General features: G+C 45.0%; 1 protein-coding gene across 4 annotated transcripts in view; it reads left to right on the forward strand.

Annotated features, from left to right (window-relative positions):
- The window catches only part of LOC126350474 (transmembrane protein 65), a 532,028-nt gene that overhangs the window by 457,640 nt on the left and 53,068 nt on the right, over window positions 1-21,320 (forward strand). For all 4 annotated transcript variants that reach the window (XM_050002518.1, XM_050002519.1, XM_050002520.1 and 1 more), the window contains one exon: window positions 13,149-13,216. In XM_050002518.1, coding sequence (XP_049858475.1) covers window positions 13,149-13,216 — 68 coding nt within the window. The remainder of the gene's footprint in view (window positions 1-13,148; window positions 13,217-21,320) is intronic.

A 21,320-nucleotide genomic window follows, 5' to 3' on the forward strand; every position in this document is an offset into this window, starting at 1 on the left:
TTTCCATTTCCATACTTAACTTTATGTCACACGAAAGAGAAATTTATTAGCTAATAGGCAATGAAGAATGCAAATTTTCTGGAGAGTTCTTATTCTTCCGGTCACAAATAATGCCACCCAGTATTAACTGTGTTTTTTTTTTTCCTTCTTCTTTTTTATGAGCGGTTGGATGCCGAACCGGCTGACTGGGAGCAGGAGAGTCACGACTGGACATTTTAATATCCACTGTCCTGAATATTAGTTTGATGGCTTCCATTACAAAATATACAAGTTTGAAATCCACCAATTGAAATACAGTGACGTGCGATAGAAGGATGATGTGTGAAGAGGCGTGGCACTGCACTTTCACTCACTTAAAACCAAATAACATGTCTTACATTTCCTCTAATATATATGTTTTATACATCAAACTCTTGAGAAAGATGTGCGCTACAAAATGAACATATTTTTGAAAAATCTTTTTTTAAATTTTTGACGTCCTATCTCAAACGCTCGAGTGGGTGGTGGCGGACGCCACTACCAAGTTTTTGCGCCAGTTCGGAAATGTAGATCCGGGGCTGTCATTGGCTTTCGAGCCAAGGGTGGAAGCATTTACGAATTGGACATGTTCGTAAACAGTTCGCGTGTGGCCTGGTAAGGCTTGGGGAATGTTTTCGTGGAATTTTCTGGGTGCTCTCGTCATTCTGGAAGGTACACTGGAGCAACACACGTACGCATCTATCCTTGGGAATCAAGCCCACCCACACATGTAGTTTTCTATCCCTTGACATATAGCGGCAGGACAATGTTACGACAGCCGCGCGGTCTAGGGCACCATGTCACAGATTGCGGAGTCCTCCCTCGGGCATGTGTGTGTGTGTGTGTGTGTGTGTGTGTGTGTGTGTGTGTGTGTGTGTGTGTGTGTGTGTGTTGTTCTTAGCATAAGTTAGTTTAAGTAGTGTGTAAGTCTAGGGACCGATGGCCTCAGCAATTTGGTCCCTTAGGAATTCACACACATTTGAAAATTTGACATTGTAACGTGTCACACAGCCCGCAGTGTACGTGCATGGTTCGAAGAATACCAGGATGAGTTTACCGTACTCACCTGGCCACCAACTCCCAGGACTTAAACCCAATCGAGAATCTGTGAGACCGCCGGCCGCGGTGGCCGAGCGGTTCTAGGCGCTACAGTTTGGAACCGCGCGAACGCTACGGCCGCAGGTTAAAATCCTGCCTCGGACATGGATGTGTGTGATGTCCTTAGGTTAGTTAAGTTTAAGTAGTTCTAAGTTCTAGGGGACTGATGACCTCAGATGTTAAGTCCCATAGTGCTCAGAGCCATTTTAACCATTTACTTACATCTCAAGCCGTTGTGATTAATGAACGTCATTCAACCGACCATAAAATGATGGTAATTAAAAACCAATGAATATGTTACAGGGAGAGGAATAGTTATCAGCGAAGTGAGTAAGCCAGGGAGCTCGCAAGACGCATAACTTCTGTGATATGTTTGTGGTCGCTGCGGGAACAGCTGACCGTAACGTCGGTATGCCGCTCTACCAATGAATTCAGAGAATCCATACATGAGAAGCATCTTGGCCAACTCGTCATGAGTAAACCTATCCATACTGTTGTTTATCAGTGTTAGCGTGCACCTAACAGTGCCTGAAAAACAGTCGCGAGAGAGAATCGAGCTGTGCGGAATGCAAGCTTGAGGGCGGAGAGTGAAATTGGGATTACCGTTGTCAGCAGGATGATCCGTGAGTGAGTAAACCAAGTTTGTTTATAAATAATATACACAGCGCAATCCCCGAAATTTACACTGTTCAGATATTTTAAGTGCGACACAGATAAAAAATAAATGAGGACAATCAATCAAACGAAATGCAATCATTTTTAATGAGCCGCCGGAGACTATGGGCAACTTGTATCAAAATACTCGGAAAATATCTCTGCTTATCATTAAAAAATTTGACAGTGGTGTTCGGGTTCACCCTGTGTAGATAAAACGTATGTACATTATTATCTGTACATCATTATACTAGAAAGTTTTCAGGGACATTAAGTGAGTGACGTGTACTATCTATATCTTAAAATTAGACTTCATTAGTCTTCTGTAGTAAGGGACTGATGACCCTGTAGTTTGGCCCCTTTATACTCCAAACCAACCAACCAACCAATCAAACTTTTGTAGTCTTTTTACATGTCAATTACTTCGAAGCAGATTCGATTTTCTCCAATACAAACAATCTAGTTTTGGCCCAGAAACACCCCCACATTGTCAATACCGTTTTTACAGTGAAACTTTCTTTGCAGCGTACACGTCGGTGGGTGACGTGGACAGCAGAAGAGCTGTCTCATTAATCGGGATTCGCCGCATTTGAAGAGTTCAATACAGCTGACGTACCTCCATTGTAGATTTGTTTCTAATTTCCGAGTGCTGTTTTTCTTTGTGTTTTTTCCAAAGTCGATTGCTGTCATGGTCGCCACAGACTGTGCAGTAATGTTGTCACTTCCCTAACGCTACCGCGAGAATAGCGTACATTTTCAACGGTCGTCTAGTTACTCTGTTCACGCGAGTATCAAAAAATGGTTCAAATGGCTCTGAGCACGATGGGACTTAACTGCTGAGTCCATCAGTCCCCCCGAACTTAGAACTACTTAAACCAAACTACCCTAAGGACACCACACACATCCATGCCCGAGGCAGGATTCGAACCTGCGATCGTAGCGGCCGCGCGGTTCCAGACTGTAGCGCGTAGAAGCGCTCGGCCACCCGGCCGGCTCACGCGAGTATCGACCAGAGTGTGGTGAACTAAGTTGTTGTTCTGAAGAAGAGTTCATTCACAACATGTCGGGCGGTAAGATGGCCAGGGAACATATTGAACAGTCCTCCTTTGACCAGACTCTGCGTTGAAGTGTTCCCTGAAGACCTGAATACCTTACGGACGACCAAGCGAGATCGGCCAGAGGTTGAGTCTGCCCTTGGCGGCCGTGGCTTGCGGAAGTGAGCCGTGTTTAGATGTCCGCTGCCAGCGGCTGTGCGCTGTTGGTGTCGGTGAGTGTAAAGCCGTACAGCGTTCGTAACTTATTCGTTCAGAGTAGATTATATTTCTAATGACAGAACTTACTTTGAAACTTATGTTTGACAATAATTATGCACTACCTCAATCGTTTGAAGTAGAGGACTTTTTGAAACAAGTAGTTAACAACTAACGATATAATTGGACTTCACCTGTCGATCAGAAGTAGTACCTTCTATCTTAAGTTATAGAATCCCGAAAAATGTGACGAAGTTGTAGAATTATATGGGATCAACTTAAAGTTCAAACATTCTGACGAAAATGTTGGTAACGTTAAAGTTACTCACGCTGGACTTGGAATCAGAAGTATTAGAATTTTCGAACTACCATTTGAAATAACCACAGAGCAGATTAATGAATTGTGGAAGCCTTATGGCACCATTCTAAGTAACATTAGTGAGAAGTGGTCCGCTGCACATTAATTCTCTGTCTGAAATGGTGTGCAGCAGGTTAAAGTTGGTGGTAGGTGGTTAGTGTTTAACGTCCCGTCGACAACGAGGTCATGAGAGACGGAGCGCAAGCTCGGGTTAGGGAGGGATTGGGAAGGAAATCGGCCGTGCCCTTTCAAAGGAACCATCCCAGCATTTGCCTGAAACGATTTAGGTAAATCACGGAAAACCTAAATCAGGATGGTTGGAGACGGGATTGAACCGTCGTCCTTCCGAATGCGAGTCCAGTGTGCTAGCCACTGCGCCACCTCGCTCGGTTCAGCAGGTTAAAATTGACGTGATAAAGCATATTCCCTCCTATGTTAAAATCTGTGGATGTAGGGCCATTGTTATTTATGAGGGGCAGCCAAGAACATGCGCTTGGTGTGGCTCCACAGGACGCGCACGCGCTCAGTGTCTGCAGCGCCGAGTGACACTACCGACGGAGGAGGCAGCGGTCCCATCCACTGTGCCGCTGCTACCGATAACGGACGTCGCAGCAGCTCGTGGAACCCCAGCTACCACATCAGAGGCAGTTATTGTTGACACCATGGGCCACGTCGAAGAGGACACTCGAATGAGAACGACCACTGCAGAAGAAACTCTAGAAGATACAGTTCATCCCATTGACACTGAACGAGGCAGCGAGGCAGACATTGGTACGACCTTAGCTCCGAACAACGAGAAGCAGGCTTCACACGAAATTGAAGCACAGGTGGCAACGATGAAACACCAGCTAGCTTCACCAACGAAAATGAAAAGAAAAAACGCAGGATTTCCCATGAAGGAGCGCCCACCTTTAGAGATAAAGCGCAGGAGGTACGACAGAAACTACGTGACATGCCATTGGACAGCCAGGAAGAACATCAACAAGTGTCGAAGAAATCAAGAAGGGCAGTGCTGTCAGCTCGAACTACAGGAAAATTAGAGGAATCCGCGAACACTGTAATGATTCGAGAAGACGCAGCAAACTCGAACAACCTACCTACAGATGCACCGAAGGGGAAAAAAGAACCACGGAGAGGCACAGGAGGAGGATAAGGAAGTCGGTATTCAAAACCAAGCAATGGCAGCAACACCTGAAGGCAAAGCACGAAGAATAGGAGGAGAGGGACTCCGTCCAACACGAGCCCCCCCCCCCCCCCTCCCCCCAAGCAGCAGAATCCGCCATTCTTGACACAGAACATAGTGATCGCCGTGCTGACAATCTCGCTCCTAACAGTGTGGACCTGTCTGCAACACCACACGACAACTCACCTTGGCATATGGAGGAGTGTAATACGCCGGCAACACACGGTGGCGGACGCGGGCCGTTGAAGCTCGGTGGAATTGATGCAGGCATTAAAGACAACTTCTGTTAACACACAGCTGTGAATCCACGTCTGACAGAAATGCGTAGTAGAACAGATCTACAGTCGTACAGTATAGCTACAGTTAACACTAACAGAATCACTAGTTTGACAAAAATTGAATGCCTACGTGATTTTATACATGCTTTCGATATAGACATAGTCATGTTGCAAGAAATGTGTACGGACAGAGTGGAACGTATATCAGGATACAATGATATCCTCAATAGAAGACCTGAAAGCGGCATTGCCACGTTGTTCAAGGACAAGAGTATACCTAGAGGTGTTATAAAGTTAACAAGTGGAGGAGGAATTTCTGTCGAAACAGACACAGCTCAGCTTATTAATATTTACACTCCGTCCGGTTCGCAAGCCAGACTGGATCGATCTATCTTCTTTCAGGAAACTCCCGCAAACGAGACCATCATCCTTGCTGGTGACTTTAACTGTGTTCTTTCCGCCTTCGACCAAAAGCCCAGTCCTAACATATGCCTGGAACTGGGAGACTTAGTGAACGGACTGCACATCTTCGACACCTGGCAAAGCCAGTCGAGAGCGAAAGCAGGGTTCACTTATATTATTAGACAGTCCATGAGTAGGATAGACCGCATCTACTCTTCTCGTCGCCTAAAAAATAGTGTTCTCAGCGTTGAAACTTCTGCAGTAAGTTTTTTTGACCATTTAGCACTCTTGGCTACGATTAACATGCCCAGGCAAAGGACATTTAGGGGTAGGTCCGTCTGGACATTCAATATCTCACACCTGATGGACACTAGACTTGAGTACGATTTAACGCGAGGTTGAGAAATTTGCGGCGCTACAGAATTAAAATGGAATGGCTGGTAACACATGCAAAACATAAAATACGAACTTTACTCAAACGCTACGCTTTTGAAAAAAAAAAAAAACAGCGGGAAACAAACACAGTGGAATTCTACTTCCAGTGCCTAATGGAACTATACGAAGATTCCGCCAATGTATCACGTCACACCATGAGAATAAAAGGGATCAAGGCCAAAATAACTGCTCTGAAGCGCCAGCAAATAGAGAGAGTTAAAATAAGATCGAAAGACAACAGCGGCGTTGAGAATGAAAAAACTGCACTTTTCCACCTTCTGGCCGAATTTAAAACAGGGTACCGGCTGCACATAAGTTCTCTCCGAAATGATGATGGAATCCAAATTATCAGCAGTTTGCCCATGATTATTTTACGAGACTGTTTGCTGAAAGGGAAATTGGAAATTTATGGTGAGGTCTTATGGGACCAAACTACCTAGGTCATCGGTCCACTTAATCTAACTGAAATTAACTTACGCTATGGGCAACACACACACACCCATGCCCGAGGTAGGACTCGAACCTCCAACGAGGGCAGCCGCACGGACCGTGAAAAGGCGCCATAGACCGCGCGGCTACCCCGGCTCATATCACTACAGAAGAACTGCACGAAGCTTTGAAAGGAAGCCCGAGGAACAAATCCCCTGGACCCGATGGGTTACCCGCAGAGTTTTATCTTAACTACTGGAATTTACTCGGTCGTACGCTGACTGGAGTGTTCGACGAACTACGTACGTCCGCCACTATTCCCTGTGAGCTCTTCGAAGGTCTTACAGTGTTGATTCCTAAAAGTGTGTGTACTAATGATTTGACAACCATGCGTTCTATATCGCTCCTAAACGTTGACTACAGGATAGTTGCTAGGGTATTGCTTCGTCGATTGAACACCACTGCTGGTCGCCTCTTCGGTCAATATTAGTCGTGTGCCGTCCCAAGGAGGACAATACAGCAAGCACTGGAAGTATACCGGGATGTAACGGCTGTCGCCTCGGGGTCCAACTGCAGAGTGGCCATCATGTCGTTCGACATGGACAAAACGTTTGACAGGATCCATCACAACCACATGCTACGTGTCATGTCGTAAATGGGAATTAAGCCTTCTTCCGTCGATATCATCAGGAGATTATACACTCATGCAACTTCAAGAATTCTTGTCAATGGAGAATGCACAGCGAGAATTCCCATCCTAGCGTCGATACGACAAGGCTGCCCTCTCTCGATGCTGTTGTTCTCGTTATCAATCGAGCCTCTTCTAAGAACATTACTTGTCAAGCTGGAACTGAAATCGGAGGCACCAAATGTGTCTGCAGATGTTACGCTGATGACCTGGCCGTGTATCTCACTGATCCGACCGATGTTATGAAGATACAGGACGTGATTCAGACATACAGTTCTTGTTCTGGAGCTAAGATTAATGTAAGTAAGTCTAGCATTTTACAGTTAGGCAGAGGGATAGGATTCGTTGAAACAGGACCAGTTCAACGAGCGGGCACTAACAAACTAGGGATACGGTTTAGCATCTGTCCTGTCAAGACAGCGGCCTGAAATTGGACAATGAAGCTCAACCATCTCCGGGCGGTTGTTGTTGTTGTCTTCAGTCCAGAGACTGGTTTGATGCAGCTCTCCATGCTACTCTATCCTGTGTAAGCTTCTTCATCCCCCAGTACCTACTGCAGCCTACATCCTTCTGAATCTGCTTAGTGTATTCGTCTCTTGGTCTCCCTCTACGATTTTTACCCTCCACGCTGCCCTCCAATGCTAAATTTGTGATCCCTTGATGCCTCAAAACATGTCCTACCAACCGATCCCTTCTTCTAGTCAAGTTGTGCCACAAACTTCTCTTCTCCCCAATCCTATTCATTACCTCCTCGTTAGTTACGTGATCTACCCATCTAATCTTCAGCATTCTTCTGTAGCACCACATTTCGAAAGCTTCTATTCTCTTCTTGTCCAAACTAGTTATCGTCCATGTTTCACTTCCATACATGGCTACACTCCAAACAAATACTTTCAGAAACGACTTCCTGATACATAAATCTATATTCGATGTTAACAAATTTCTCTTCTTCAGGAACGCTTTCCTTCCCATTGCCAGTCTACATTTTATATCCTCTCTACTTCGACCATCATCAGTTATTTTACTTCCTTAATAGCAAAACTCCTTTACTACTTTAAGTGTCTCATTTCCTAATCTAATTCCCTCAGCATCACCCGATTTAATTTGACTACATTCCATTATCCTCGTTTTGCTTTTGTTTATGTTCCTCTTATATTCTTTCAAGATACTGTCCATTCCGTTCAACTGCTCTTCCAAGTCCTTTGCCGTCTCTGACAGAAGGCCATATAAATTATAGGTTGTCGCATATTAAAATATACGTTATTGAGAATAGCTATCTCCAACAAAGGGTAAGGTACTACACAAGCAAGGGGGATTATAAAGTACTTAGGGAAGATAAGTGTATAAGCAAATTACCAAAGAAATTCCCAACCACTTGGAGTCGAGTTTGGCGAAACATTCATGTCACACGTAACAGCTACGTTGTATTGAGCTTTATACAACACTATAAGCACAAATGAGCGTCTCTTTAAAGTTGGCTTGTCAAATACCGACCAATGCTTGGACTGTCAGCAGACTGATACTATACTGCACCGTTTTACTTGTGGCGCCGCTAACGAGGTATGGCTATGGATACGACATAAACTGGCTATCATGAACCGCACGCCTGATGACAATATATCTCTTGAAGAACTGCGTTCTCCCACAAGATGGCCCTATGCAAATCAGAAACGACTTTCAACCGTTTGGCTCATGGGTAAGTTCGCAGAGTTCTGCTTCGCAAGGAAGAGCAAATCTCTAGTCGAATTTCAATACGACCTCATGCAAGAGTACGCGAAAATTTCCCAGCAACGAAACTGGAAGCTCCAGATGGGTGGCTATTTGCCGGCAGTACTGAACACAGTGTGACAAAGCAAAGACCACCGTCTATGTATGTAGTCGTGTCTTCCTGCCTCCTCGCCCTGCAGAAAGAATTAGATTTAACGCAACTGTTCGTATCCTAAATGGAAGAGGTGTATCCTCAAGGTTCTTTATATTCACATAACGTCTGTGATTCAATGTTTAGAAAGTTTGTTTATTTATGAGTGCACGGCGCACCGTTAATGCCTTTAGAATAACTTTTTGTGTTTTGGAGAAATATAAAGGCACATTTAGCTCTTAGGCAACAGGCATTCCCGAAACTACCATTTATGTTTGAATTAAATTAAAAAGAAAAAACCAGGACAGTACATTCGTCATTATCTGGAGCAACGACGTTGCAACTGCAAGTGTGCACCGTCGGGCGAATGGCGCGCTCCAAGTTACGAGAAGCCGAAATAGTAAACGTCATTTGGAAAACGACGCACGGGACGATCCGGACATGATTTGGGACTCTTGCGGACGCAATGGAATCCCGTTCTTGGAGGAAAACTTGAAGCCGGCACTAGGCTGCAATTGTTTCCATGTAGCGAATGTCATCTTATGTTCCGGACTCCCATTCATAAGGACGACGGTTTAAATCCGGCCATCCCGATTTAGGTTTTCCGCGATTTCCCTAAATCGCTTCAGGCAAATGCCGGGATGGTTCCTTTGAAAGGGCACGGCCGACTTTCTTCCCCATACTTCCTTAACCCTAGGCGACTGATAAACTCGCTATTTGGTCCTCTCCCCCAAATTAACCAATCAACTACGGACGAACACTTGAATGGGGTGTTCAAAACTCGATAGTGCTCCTACATTATGATTGACGAGCTTAGTTTTATTGTATTTGTTCTTGCAAAGACAGGTTGCAAGTTCGTATGGGACAGACTCTTGCAAGGACAGGAAGAAGCGGATGATTCAGTAATGATTTAACGGAAAGCAAACGTGCATTGCGTTGGACGTCCTGACGACAAACCTGTGCGATCTATTTAAGTTCGTCAGAAGAGCTACCTTTCACTTTGCGTGAGATGTCTTCACAGTGAAAACAAGTACTCAACTCGACAATTTAAGATTAGAAGGTAAAACCAACAGCGCAGATATCGCCATCTTTTAATCAAGACGGAGTGCAAATAAAAGCAGACGTACTATCTTTTTCCTCCTCTGCTGTAATATCACGAAATGTTGTTAGCTGCAAATTCGTAAGTTAAGAGTGAATGGGAATTTGAGTAGCCTTGCTAATCTTATTTCGTTATCGTTACATTTCACGATGGATAAAAGCTTCTCTGGTCGACCCAGGCACGGGAATCCGATTGAGACCAAAGGCAACACCGAATAAAAACTTTAAAGATAAAACCTCACAACTTTTTCGAATTTTTACATTTAAAGTATAAAGTTTAAAGCTCCTCTAGTAATTTGCTTGCAATGTCACACGTAGGATAGGCATGCATTGGTACTAGTGGACTAGGACTTTTGAATGAATTTAATGTGTACATGCCTGTGGTTTATTGATTGTCTGACTCAAGCGATCACTGTTGTGTGGTACTATCAACCGTACACATAGAATGTACGACATCTTTCACTGTTATGAAGAGTTCTTATCTGGAAATGATAATAGAATTTGGTTGGCTGTGGACGCTTAAAAGCTGTGGCATTTTAGTTCGAATCATTGTGAGACACACTTAAGTGGAAATTGTTAAGTTCTTTATACAATACAATATTAATTAGAACACCTGAACATGTTTCACACCAAACTGCAAACACGATTCAGTCAAAATGAGAACTAAAAGTACTTATAATAAGCAGTACAGTTTTCAGTTATCAGCTTAAGAAAATGGTGAAAAATATTTATTGCGGTTTAGGTTTCCGTGAGGCCGATTGACAGGTACATAAAATGTTATTGCAATATGCATCGGTTTATGAGGTGACAAAAGTCTCATGGGAGACATTCTAATATATGTATTGCGATGCCTGTGTTCTTCTGAATTACGATGCAAAGTTCCTTCGGACAGGAATGCATGTCCAGAGAAACAGAGACTGCTGCGACTAGAGCTGTTATGAAATACATTAAATGTACTCGCAGTTGCGAATATCGATAACCATCAGCTGTAGAATGGAATGATGAAAATGAAAATTTTGGCGGACCGGGATTTCCCGCTTATCGCGAAAACTCACCTTAACGTTAGGTTATCCACGCACGACTTTATTCGTCCAGTGCTTGTTCGGCATGCATGCAGAATAACACAGGGACTGTAGTATCGAATATATCCGCCGACACCGGACAAGCGACATTCAAGTAGAATATTTCGTCTGTACGGTAATACACTACGGTCGCAGGTTCGAATCCTGCCTCGGGCATGGATGGGTGTGATGTCCTTCGGTTAGTTCGGTTTGGGACTGATGACCTCAGATGTTAAGTCCCATAGTGCTCAGAGCCATATGAACCATTCTGTACGGTAATATATGTAATGGATGTACGAGTACAGGTTGTAGACATATCATTGACGGCATATGGAAATTTGGGTCTGGCCGTGAGTCCTGCACGGATAGCCAAATGGTAAGGCGATCGTCAACGATAAACGGGAAATCCGGGCTCAAGTCTGAATCCAGCACAAATTTTCATTGTTGTCATTCCATTCTACAGCTGATTGTTGTCCATATTTGCAAATTTTATGTAATCCTAATGCCATGCCGTACCTCCTTTTGTTCGGTGTAATGCAGCAACTCGACATGGCATGGACTCAACATGTCGTTAGAACTCCCCTGCAAAAATGAGTCTGCTGCCTCTATAGCCGTCCATAATTGCGAAAGTTAGTACCGCTGGATTTTGTGCACGAAGTTACCTCTAGATCATGTCCCATAAATGTTCGATGGGATTCATGCCGGCGACCTATGTGGCCAAATCATTCGCTCGAATTGTAAAGAATGTTCTTAAAACCAAGCGAGAACAATTGCGGCCTGGTGACATGGCACACAGTCGTCTATAAAAATTAAAACGTTGTTTGGGAACATGAAATCCATGAATGGCTGCAGATAATCTCCATGTAACCTAACAGACCAATTTCTAGACGGTGGTCAGTTGAGTCGGACCAGTGGACCCAGTCCATCCCACATAAACACAGCCCACAGCATTATGCACGCTTGTGCAGTGCCTTGTTGACGAATTGGGTCCACGGCTTTGTGCGGTCTGCACCACACTCGAACCCTACAATTTGTTATTACCAACTGAAATGGGGATTCATCTTACCAGGCCACCGTTTTCCAGTCATCTAGGATCCAACCAATACGGTCACATGCCCAGTAGAGGCGCTGCAAGCGATTTCGGGCTGTTAGCAAAGGCACTCCTGTCGGTAGTCTACAGCCATAACCCATTAACGCCGATTCTGCCCCATGGTCCTAACGGGTATGTTCGTCGTACGTTAGACATTGATTTCTGTGGTTATTTCACGTAGTGTTGCTTATCTGTTAGCATTGCTGCTCCCGGTCGTTAAGTGAAGGCCGTCGTCCATTGCGTTGTCCGTGGTGAGAGATAATACCTGAAATCTCGTAGTCTTGACACACTCGTTACACCGTGGATCTCGGAATACTGATTTCCCTAACGACTTGTTAAATGGAATGTCCCATACGACTGGTTTCAACCACCGTTCTGCGTTCAAAGTCTATAGATAATTCCCGTCGTGCGACGATAACCACGTCGGAAACCTTTTCACGTGAATCAGGTGAGTACAAATGACAGCTCCACCAATGCAGTGCCCTTTTATACCTTGTGTAGGCGATACTACCGCCATCTGTGTATGTCACCTTAGTGTAATGGTTACGTACACACAAACCATCAAACATTAAATTTGGATTCCGATTTTCTTTAAAAGGAAGTCACACTAGTAACTGTCATAAGGGTGTTTTAGGACCTTGAAGAAATCTTCATCGAAGCTAATAGTGAATATAGTGTGCTACTATCTTCATTAGGACTGTTGTTATAATGTGATTCACTTTACTGAATAAACCTGTGGGTTTTGAAGCTTTGAAGTACTTTCTAGCTTCTTAGTGTTATCATCGTACTATGTAGCTACACAATTTGATCGTCCTTTCATCGTCTTTTCTTTAGTACTTTCCTTTAGAAGCCGTTTGTTTTTAGGGTGTGCATTCTCACGCCATTCCTAAGTAATTTTACCACGTCCCTTACATAATGTTAGTTTTTATTTTAGCTGTTTGTTCTTTCTTGTCTCACTTGGACATTATTTAGTGGTGTTAGGTGTCAGCTGTAGGGGGCGGCTACCTCTCGGCTGTACCTAGTGGGCCCGAGCACCGGATCCTCATGTACTCTGTGTAAAATTTTGTCAGATAATGCTTTTATAACCCGTGGTCACACTGGAAAGAACAGAAATTGCGATTTGGACTTAATATTTATTCTTATATAAAGTTAAAATCACAGACGTTACATGTTACAAAAAATTCTTATTGTCACTGATACAGCACCTGTCTGGGAATACTAACTGAGTGTCGACTTTTTCTTTTTCAGTTGCTATCCACAACGCCCTTCCCTTCGTTGGATTCGGATTTCTCGACAATTTCTTCATGATTCTCGCTGTAAGTATGGCTGCTGATTTATACGCCAATGTTAGTGAAATTGCAACATAGAAAATAATCCAGGATACGAGTATGTATAAAAACATACGGGAAATAACGGATAATGATGAAGTGTGATATGATGACATTGAAGTGTAGAATGAGCCAGGGTTCAAAACTTGTGAATGTGAAAACATTTTAAGAAAATGATGCTCAACGGCTGTCATATGGTTCGTAAAAGATATGTTTGCGTAGCTACCCTGCCAAGTGCCATCAAAACCTTCACCAAGTTAGTATTGATTTCGATCATATACATGGACCTTCGGGCACTGTTCAAAAATGGGTTATATCGGTTTTCTGATGCAACTACTAATTGATACCGTAGTATTAAGTTAAAAAAGTAAGCATTAGTGAAGTTATTAAATGTCACTTGCACACTTTTGGTATCTGGACATATCTGCACTCTCGCTGCGCTAGGGGCACACATGTCTCTTGTAAGACGTGCCGAACTTACTATTAATCTGCTCACATAGCAGGGTCGATAAAACATAACTCACCTGTAGTATAGTGTCATCGTCATCAATAAGTATCCACGAAACTCACTACCCTCTCCGACATCAAACCTGGCTGCAGAGTCCAAGCCCGCGTAGATCGCAACATGGGACAAATAACATCAGATGAATTCGCAATTGCTAATTATGACTACCAGCAGCTGTAGAATGAAATGACGACAATGAAAATTTGAGCCAGACTGGGACTCGAACCCAGATTTGCCGCTTACCGCGAGCAGTCGCCTTACCATTTGGCTACCCGTGCACGACTCTCGGCCACATCCAAACTTCCAGATGTCAATACCAACAACAAAGCGGCCACGCTGATAGTATTCTAAGTCCAGTTGTCTGCACAACCTGGCAAAATGTAAGCTGCGGCAGTTTCTGGAGAAAGTTTTGTCTCTTGTTCGAGTTGTTCAGCTACGTCTGCACCCGTGGTCTGGCGACAAACAGAACGTCGTCTAAATGCAATGTATCGCGGTCGAAAGCGTTCATTTTCAAAATTTTTGTAGTCCCTGTAGCCCGAACGCTGATGGCCTGAGTTTAATTACAGCACAGTTCCAGTGTATTTCAGTTTCTGTCAGACAGGTAATAACAGTTCCGTTCAATACCGTTTTTGTTGCCTTTGAAAGCCTCATGCGCTACACCTCTCCAGGACCCATTTGCTGACGCACGGAAGCTGCGCTCCCTCGCCCTGTGTCAAAAGTGTCAGCTACCGCTCAGCTCATCTCTTTGGAGAGTATAAAATACTGTTGTTGTGTGACGCTCTAGAAAAAAAAAAAGTCTATGATTTGCATTTCTCGACCCCTTTTTTATATGATGAGTATTGTATTAAACTAATATGCAAGACATAAATACGGTTCAAAATTTATTTTGTAGGTAGTGATACAATCAGAGTACGTCAGTACGTCGTTTAATGTTATTAATTTTTTATATCTACAAGCAACTTTTTCGTCATGAATTCGTATGCTTTCGTCAAGCGACATTGAATGACTATGGGATAATGACTTTTACTGCCGTTGTTCGATTTCTAACGATAAAAGTATGCAATAAATCGTGTAAATGCCCTACAGTGAATGCTCTACAGCAACGCAGGCACGCTGCACATTCTGAAGATCTCGTCTGGATTCAAGAAGAACTTATCGCTGACCGAAAGTCATATTTATGGTACTGAATTGTATTTGAATCAACAAAACTTCCCAGTTTTGAAGTTACCCAAAGTGGAAGAAAATTGCTGAAAGCGGTGTCCGCGAACGTCTCTAGTGGTGCCTAATTACTATTACACAGTTTTAGTACAGAGGAACTATACACATTTCATAGCTATTCCTCTGACACATGGGTCGTACATTACAAACAAAACCCAAATTCGTCTGGTTGACGTGTAGTGAAGAAGCTTGGGATTCACAAAGCAGACATATGGGACAATTAACACAGTTTACTGAGTCGAACTTGTGAGAAGGTTCTCATCACACGTTGTCAAAGAATTTCTTCAGGCAATCTGCAAATCCATTAAATAAAACTGAAAATATGAACCTAGAATGCACTGGTCTGCACCGTGATTAGAACTGAGAACTCACGTCGACCTTGTGTGACATGAAATGTGTGGAAGCACAGGGCTATCTAGACACTGCTGGGATCTGGTCTGTCTCGTTGCAGGATTGGTCGATGACTCTTATAATGCAACGTTAAAGAACTGTTTTGATGTGAAGCACGGCATTCCTGGAGTCCAAAAATTAAATTTTCTGTCTCACTGTCTCATCTTAAATGAGGATTATGTAGCGTCAGTCATCGAGGTGAAAAGGGAATGCCAAGTGAATTTAGCAGAACAGTTCAGGATCATATGCGGAAGTAAATGCTCTGTCACAGGGTTGCAAAGTATATGCAACCATGTTGCCAATTCCTAGATTTGCTGGCGACAGCCGTGTAGGGAAATGCTTGTAGAGCTCGTCTTATTTGGGTTCTCAGAGGGGAGACGCGAGCGCATGTGGTTCTTATGTAGCGTTATTCCTGATACTCTGTAACGTCGTCTTTCACGCTGTCTATATTTGAGGTGTTCAACTAGATCTTATAATTAAATTTTCCCCGAGAGATTTAAGTCTCGTCTTTATAAACGATAATGATGGAAGCTCAAGAAATGAAATCTATAAGACCACGTCCCACGCTGGGGTGCTATGCCAATGCCGGAGAGCAATGGTGACAATATGGCGGGGGGGGGGGGGGGGTGGATTCGACTAGTGTAGTTAGTGCAGCATTGTTGGCCACAGTGCTGCGGTCGTTTAATGTTTAGCATATCTACCAAGTAAGCAAAAGGATGCGGGTTCGAGTCCCGGCCGTAGCACAAATTTTAATTCATTTCTTCAGCTTCCATCATCGTCTACAATTAGCTTTAATACATAATTTCTCATTTTTAAGCTTTCCAGGGTGGAAGGGGTGTGTTGACGAACAGTTTCAGCTCAGGGATAGCAAAGCTAATAGCATAAGTTTCCGTTCATGCAGCATACAGCATGTGAAATATTGAGTTATATAATTTTCCATCACAGTGACAATTTCCCCAGAATACAAACGAATAAAACATGGACAATCCCCCTTAAGTCGAATTCCCTATCTCTCAATATTAACTGTGGCCAGGCCACTAAGATCTATTCTTTAAATTCAATTGCGCGCAAAGTTAAGCGGATAAAGCGAAATTACAGCCCTATGCATAGATAATAAAGTGGAAGATTTGGTTAAAATACCTGATTATACAGAAATGTTTCTCCCGCATCTATGCCCACTTGAGAGTTTCCCCTCTAATAAAGTACAACGGTAACAGAAATCTTTATAATTCTGCAAATTCCTGGCGGAAGAAGTGACTGGAAGTTGGTGACTATCTACAGAAGTTCACACATTCAGTACAAGTGAGACTGGCGATCGTCCTGATCCCACAAGCGTGAAATCGAATTAAGCTGCTCCGCCGATGCTGCGTATTGTGCTCACCGTGAATATGGCTGTGATTCGCTGAGCTGTACGCTGCAGATGTGCTGGCTCCCTCTTGTGAAGACGATGTCACCAGTCCTCTCTCGCAACTCGAGGATAATGCGGGCTCATCCGCGATGCCACGGCAAGTCATTCCTCTATTGCTACCGTACGTGGCGCTCTAAACCGAAGTCGGTGTGGCCACCTCTGATTCCTAACCCCAAGTGCATCCTTTTTGGCACTCAGTAACACACTGCCAATTCGTTCCCGCCAGCCACTGCCAGTTACCAGTTGCAAAATTAAGAAGCACTGCGGCCCAACTGCGAGGTTCCTCTCCAACTAGAGAATCCCGCCAAAATAACGCCTCTCCTTCAGATGCCAGTCACAACACGAAAATCTCCGCTATTACCAAAAAAGATTGACTTCAGTGCTGCACTCTTGTCGCCGCGCACCATTACTCCAATCTCGTGTTTTCTCGCCTGTGCCGTTGGCCTCGCAGTTGTAGAACTGAGAAATAGACCATTTATGAGAGTAAACTTAGCTTCCAGTAACCCACGCTTTCTCCACGCAGTAGATGGCCACCTACATAGATGGTCCGCAGAACACGAAAAGGCGCCCCCTGACTTCTGCACTCGGCGCCACACTGCCCTCCAGTCGGACGTTAGGCTGTGCAGATGTACAAATGGACGAAGGTAGGCTGCTCCCTGGGCCGACCAGGCTGGCTTCAGTTCTCAGAATCCTTCACCCGGGTCTCCGATCTTTGCTACCGGCCAGTCCCGTTTGGCCATAGCGTCCAATGATCGCCCATCTCAATGTATTGGACGAGGGTTGGAACACTAATAGTGGCAACTTTTTATTTGCAGCTCGTACAACATACACTCCTGGAAATGGAAAAAAGAACACATTGACACCGGTGTGTCAGACCCACCATTTCTTGCTCCGGACACTGCAAGAGGGCTGTACAAGCAATGATCACACGCACGGCACAGCGGACACACCAGGAACCGCGGTGTTGGCCGTCGAATGGCGCTAGCTGCGCAGCATTTGTGCACCGCCAGCGTCAGTGTCAGCCAGTTTGCAGTGGCATACGGAGCTCCATCGCAGTCTTTAACACTGGTAGCATGCCGCGACAGCGTGGACGTGAACCGTATGTGCAGTTGCCGGACTTTGAGCGAGGGTGTATAGTGGGCATGCGGGAGGCCGGGTGGACGTACCGCCGAATTGCTCAACACGTGGGGCGTGAGGTCTCCACAGTACATCGATGTTGTCGCCAGTGGTCGGCGGAAGGTGCACGTGCCCGTCGACCTGGGACCGGACCGCAGCGACTCACGGATGCATGCCAAGACCGTAGGATCCTACGCAGTGCCGTAGGGGACCGCACCGCCACTTCCCAGCAAATTAGGGACACTTGCTCCTGGGGTATCGGCGAGGACCATTCGCAACCGTCTCCATGAAGCTGGGCTACTGTCCCGCACACCGTTAGGCCGTCTTCCGCTCACGCCCCAACACCGTGCAGCCCGCCTCCAGTGGTGTCGCGACAGGCGTGAATGGAGGGACGAATGGAGACGTGTCGTCTTCTGCGATGAGAGTCGCTTCTGCCTTTGTGCCAATGATGGTAGTATGCGTGTTTGGCGCCGTGCAGGTGAGCGCCACAATCAGGACTGCATACGACCGAGGCACACAGGGCCAACACCTGGCATCATGGTGTGGGGAGCGATCTCCTACACTGGCCGTACACCTCTGGTGATCGTCGAGGGGACACTGAATAGTGCACGGTACATCCAAACCGTCATCGAACCCATCGTTCTACCATTCCTAGACCGGCAAGGGAACTTGCTGTTTCAACAGGACAATGCACGTCCGCATGTATTCCGTGCCACCCCACGTGCTCTAGAAGGTGTAAGTCAACTACCCTGGCCAGCAAGATCTCCGGATCTGTCCCCTATTGAGCATGTTTGGGACTGGATGAAGCGTCGTCTCACGCGGTCTGCACGTCCAGCACGAACGCTGGTCCAACTGAGGCGCCAGGTGGAAATGGCATGGCAAGCCGTTCCACAGGACTACATCCAGCATCTCTACGATCGTCTCCATGGGAGAATAGCAGCCTCCATTGCTGCGAAAGGTAGATATACACTGTACTAGTGCCGACATTGTGCATGCTCTGTTGCCTGTGTCTATGTGCCTGTGGTTCTGTCAGTGTGATCATGTGATGTATCTGACCCCAGGAATGTGTCAATAAAGTTTCCCCTTCCTGGGACAATGAATTCACGGTGTTCTTATTTCAATTTCCAGGAGTGTAGTTACGTGTTTCAAAGTTTTACTGACCTTCAAAGTAGTCACCGGCATTGTGTATAACCCGTTGCCAGCGATGTGGAAGTCATAGGAGCTGTGCCAGTTATGTTAAAAGTTCGATCGGCGCGGTCTATTGCCCGAAGAATTTGTAGCAGTTCTGAAGCGAATGCCGTGAAGTGTTTCCTTCAGTTTAGAAATCGAGTTGAACTCAGGGGAGTGCTGTAGGTCGTATCGCAGATAGCAGCCCCATCATTCAAACAAAACAGTAACAGCTTGCACTGTACGTGTTTGAGCATTGTCGTGCAAAATGATGTTCAGGTCCTGCAGAAAGTGTCATCACTTCTGTCTGTATGCTGTTCGTTTTTTGAACACAACCTAGGACCAGCTGGTGACTAGTTTGAAGGTTAATAAAACTTTGAAACACATATCTATTTTGTACGAGCTGTAAATAAATAGTTGCCACTATTAAAGTTCCAACCCTCGTATATTTACGTTCGCACCAGAAGCAATCACAAACTGAAATTTCATCTGTGTGTTAGTTTTAGTAGCTTTATCGCAAGCTGGTTCTTGTTTAACGTTGAACAACACATTAGATGTTACAGCCTATATGCAACACAGCTCTCCCCTCCCCCTAAATTAAAAAAAAGTTTCGATCCTATGCTGGATATACAGGCTTCTATGAGTTGTAAAGTTGAGTTGTTAGACACAGTTTTGTTACAAAAACTCATCTACGGAAATGTAAACTTCGTGTAAGATAATAGCGGACTTCAAAGAGTAAGTTACTTATTATTTTGGTGGGCAAGTAACTGCTGTCGAATACTGCACTATACTTCAAAGTTAAACAGATACACGACACTGTTTTGCAGTGTATTTACGACGTATGTGTAAACAACGGTCGGAACGTTGTACCATTCGTCGAGTTCTTCGGCAATATAAATCCGCTCCTTGGTCACGGAGCCTTTCGAGAAACTCAGTCTAAACGTCCTCATCGTCGGAATATCTGCGATTGCTGCGAATTAGTTCCTCGACTGTGTCAACATTATCTGTGGTCGCTGTCGACGGCCTTCGTTTCCTAATCAGTCTGTCCGTCCTCGGTCAAGGCTGGTCGCGACATTGCATTTCGTCCACATACAATCAGAATTTCACCATGAAACTGTACACCATTTACGCGTTTTGCCGAATTCACCATTGGTGCATGTTTCTAGTTGCCGCGCCTCTTCACACCCACATTGCAATGCGGTTCTTAGTCGTACGGCAGCACAACTGTGTCGGCAGGAAACCGAGAACACGTAGTCTCTTCTGACAACGCGCCGTTATTTTTGCTCCTAAGTCCCCTCTACAGCCTCTACAAGCCTGTAATAGAAACTGTGAAATACACAGAATGTTTCTATATTGCAACACGGAAGCACACGGTATGTTTCGGTTTTGCAACACGCCAAGGAATGTTTTTACCATCGGTTAACATACGAGAGTGAAACGCCCTGTGAACTGACTCCAGATACGTATTTGACACGTAGGGCATGTAAGCCTGCAACAGGTAATGAGTCACACAATACGTAGATCAGGCTTTTACACTGAAGCGCCAAAGAAACTGATATTCGCATCCCTACTCAAATACATATATGTAAACAGGCAGAAGACGGCGCTGCAGTCGGCAACGCCTATATAAGACAAGTTCAAATGGCTCTGAGCACTATGGGCCTTAACAGCTGTGGTCATCAGTCCCCTAGAACTTAGAACTACTTAAAACTAACTAACCTGAGGACATCACACGCATCCATGTCCGAGGCAGGATTCGAACCTGCGACCGTAGCAGTCGCGCGGTTCCGGACTGCGCTCCTAGAACTGCGAGACTACCGCGGCCGGCTATAAGACAAGTGTCTGGCGCAGTTATTACATCGGTTACTGCTGCTACAGTAGCAGGTGAACCAGGTTTAAGTGAGTTTGAACGTGATGTTGTAGTCGCCGCACGAGCGACGGAACGCAGCAACTGCGATGTAGCGATGAAGTGAGAATTTTCCGGTACGACCATTCAACGAGTGTAGCATGAATATCAGGAATCCCGTACAACATCAAATCTCCGACATCGCTGCGTCCGGAAAAAGATCCTGCAAGAACGAGATCAGCGACGACTGAAGAGAATCGTTTAACGTGACAGAAGTGCAACGCTTCCGCATATTGCTGCAGATTTCAGTGCTGGCCCATCAGCAGGTGTCAGCGTGCGAACCATTCAACGAATAATCATCGATATGACCTTTCGGGGTCGAATGCCCACGCTTATACCCTTGATGACTGGACGACACAAAGCTTTACGCTTCGCCTGAATC

The sequence above is a fragment of the Schistocerca gregaria genome, chromosome 1 (genome assembly GCF_023897955.1).
Source record: "Schistocerca gregaria isolate iqSchGreg1 chromosome 1, iqSchGreg1.2, whole genome shotgun sequence".
NCBI classification, from domain to species: domain Eukaryota; kingdom Metazoa; phylum Arthropoda; class Insecta; order Orthoptera; family Acrididae; genus Schistocerca; species Schistocerca gregaria.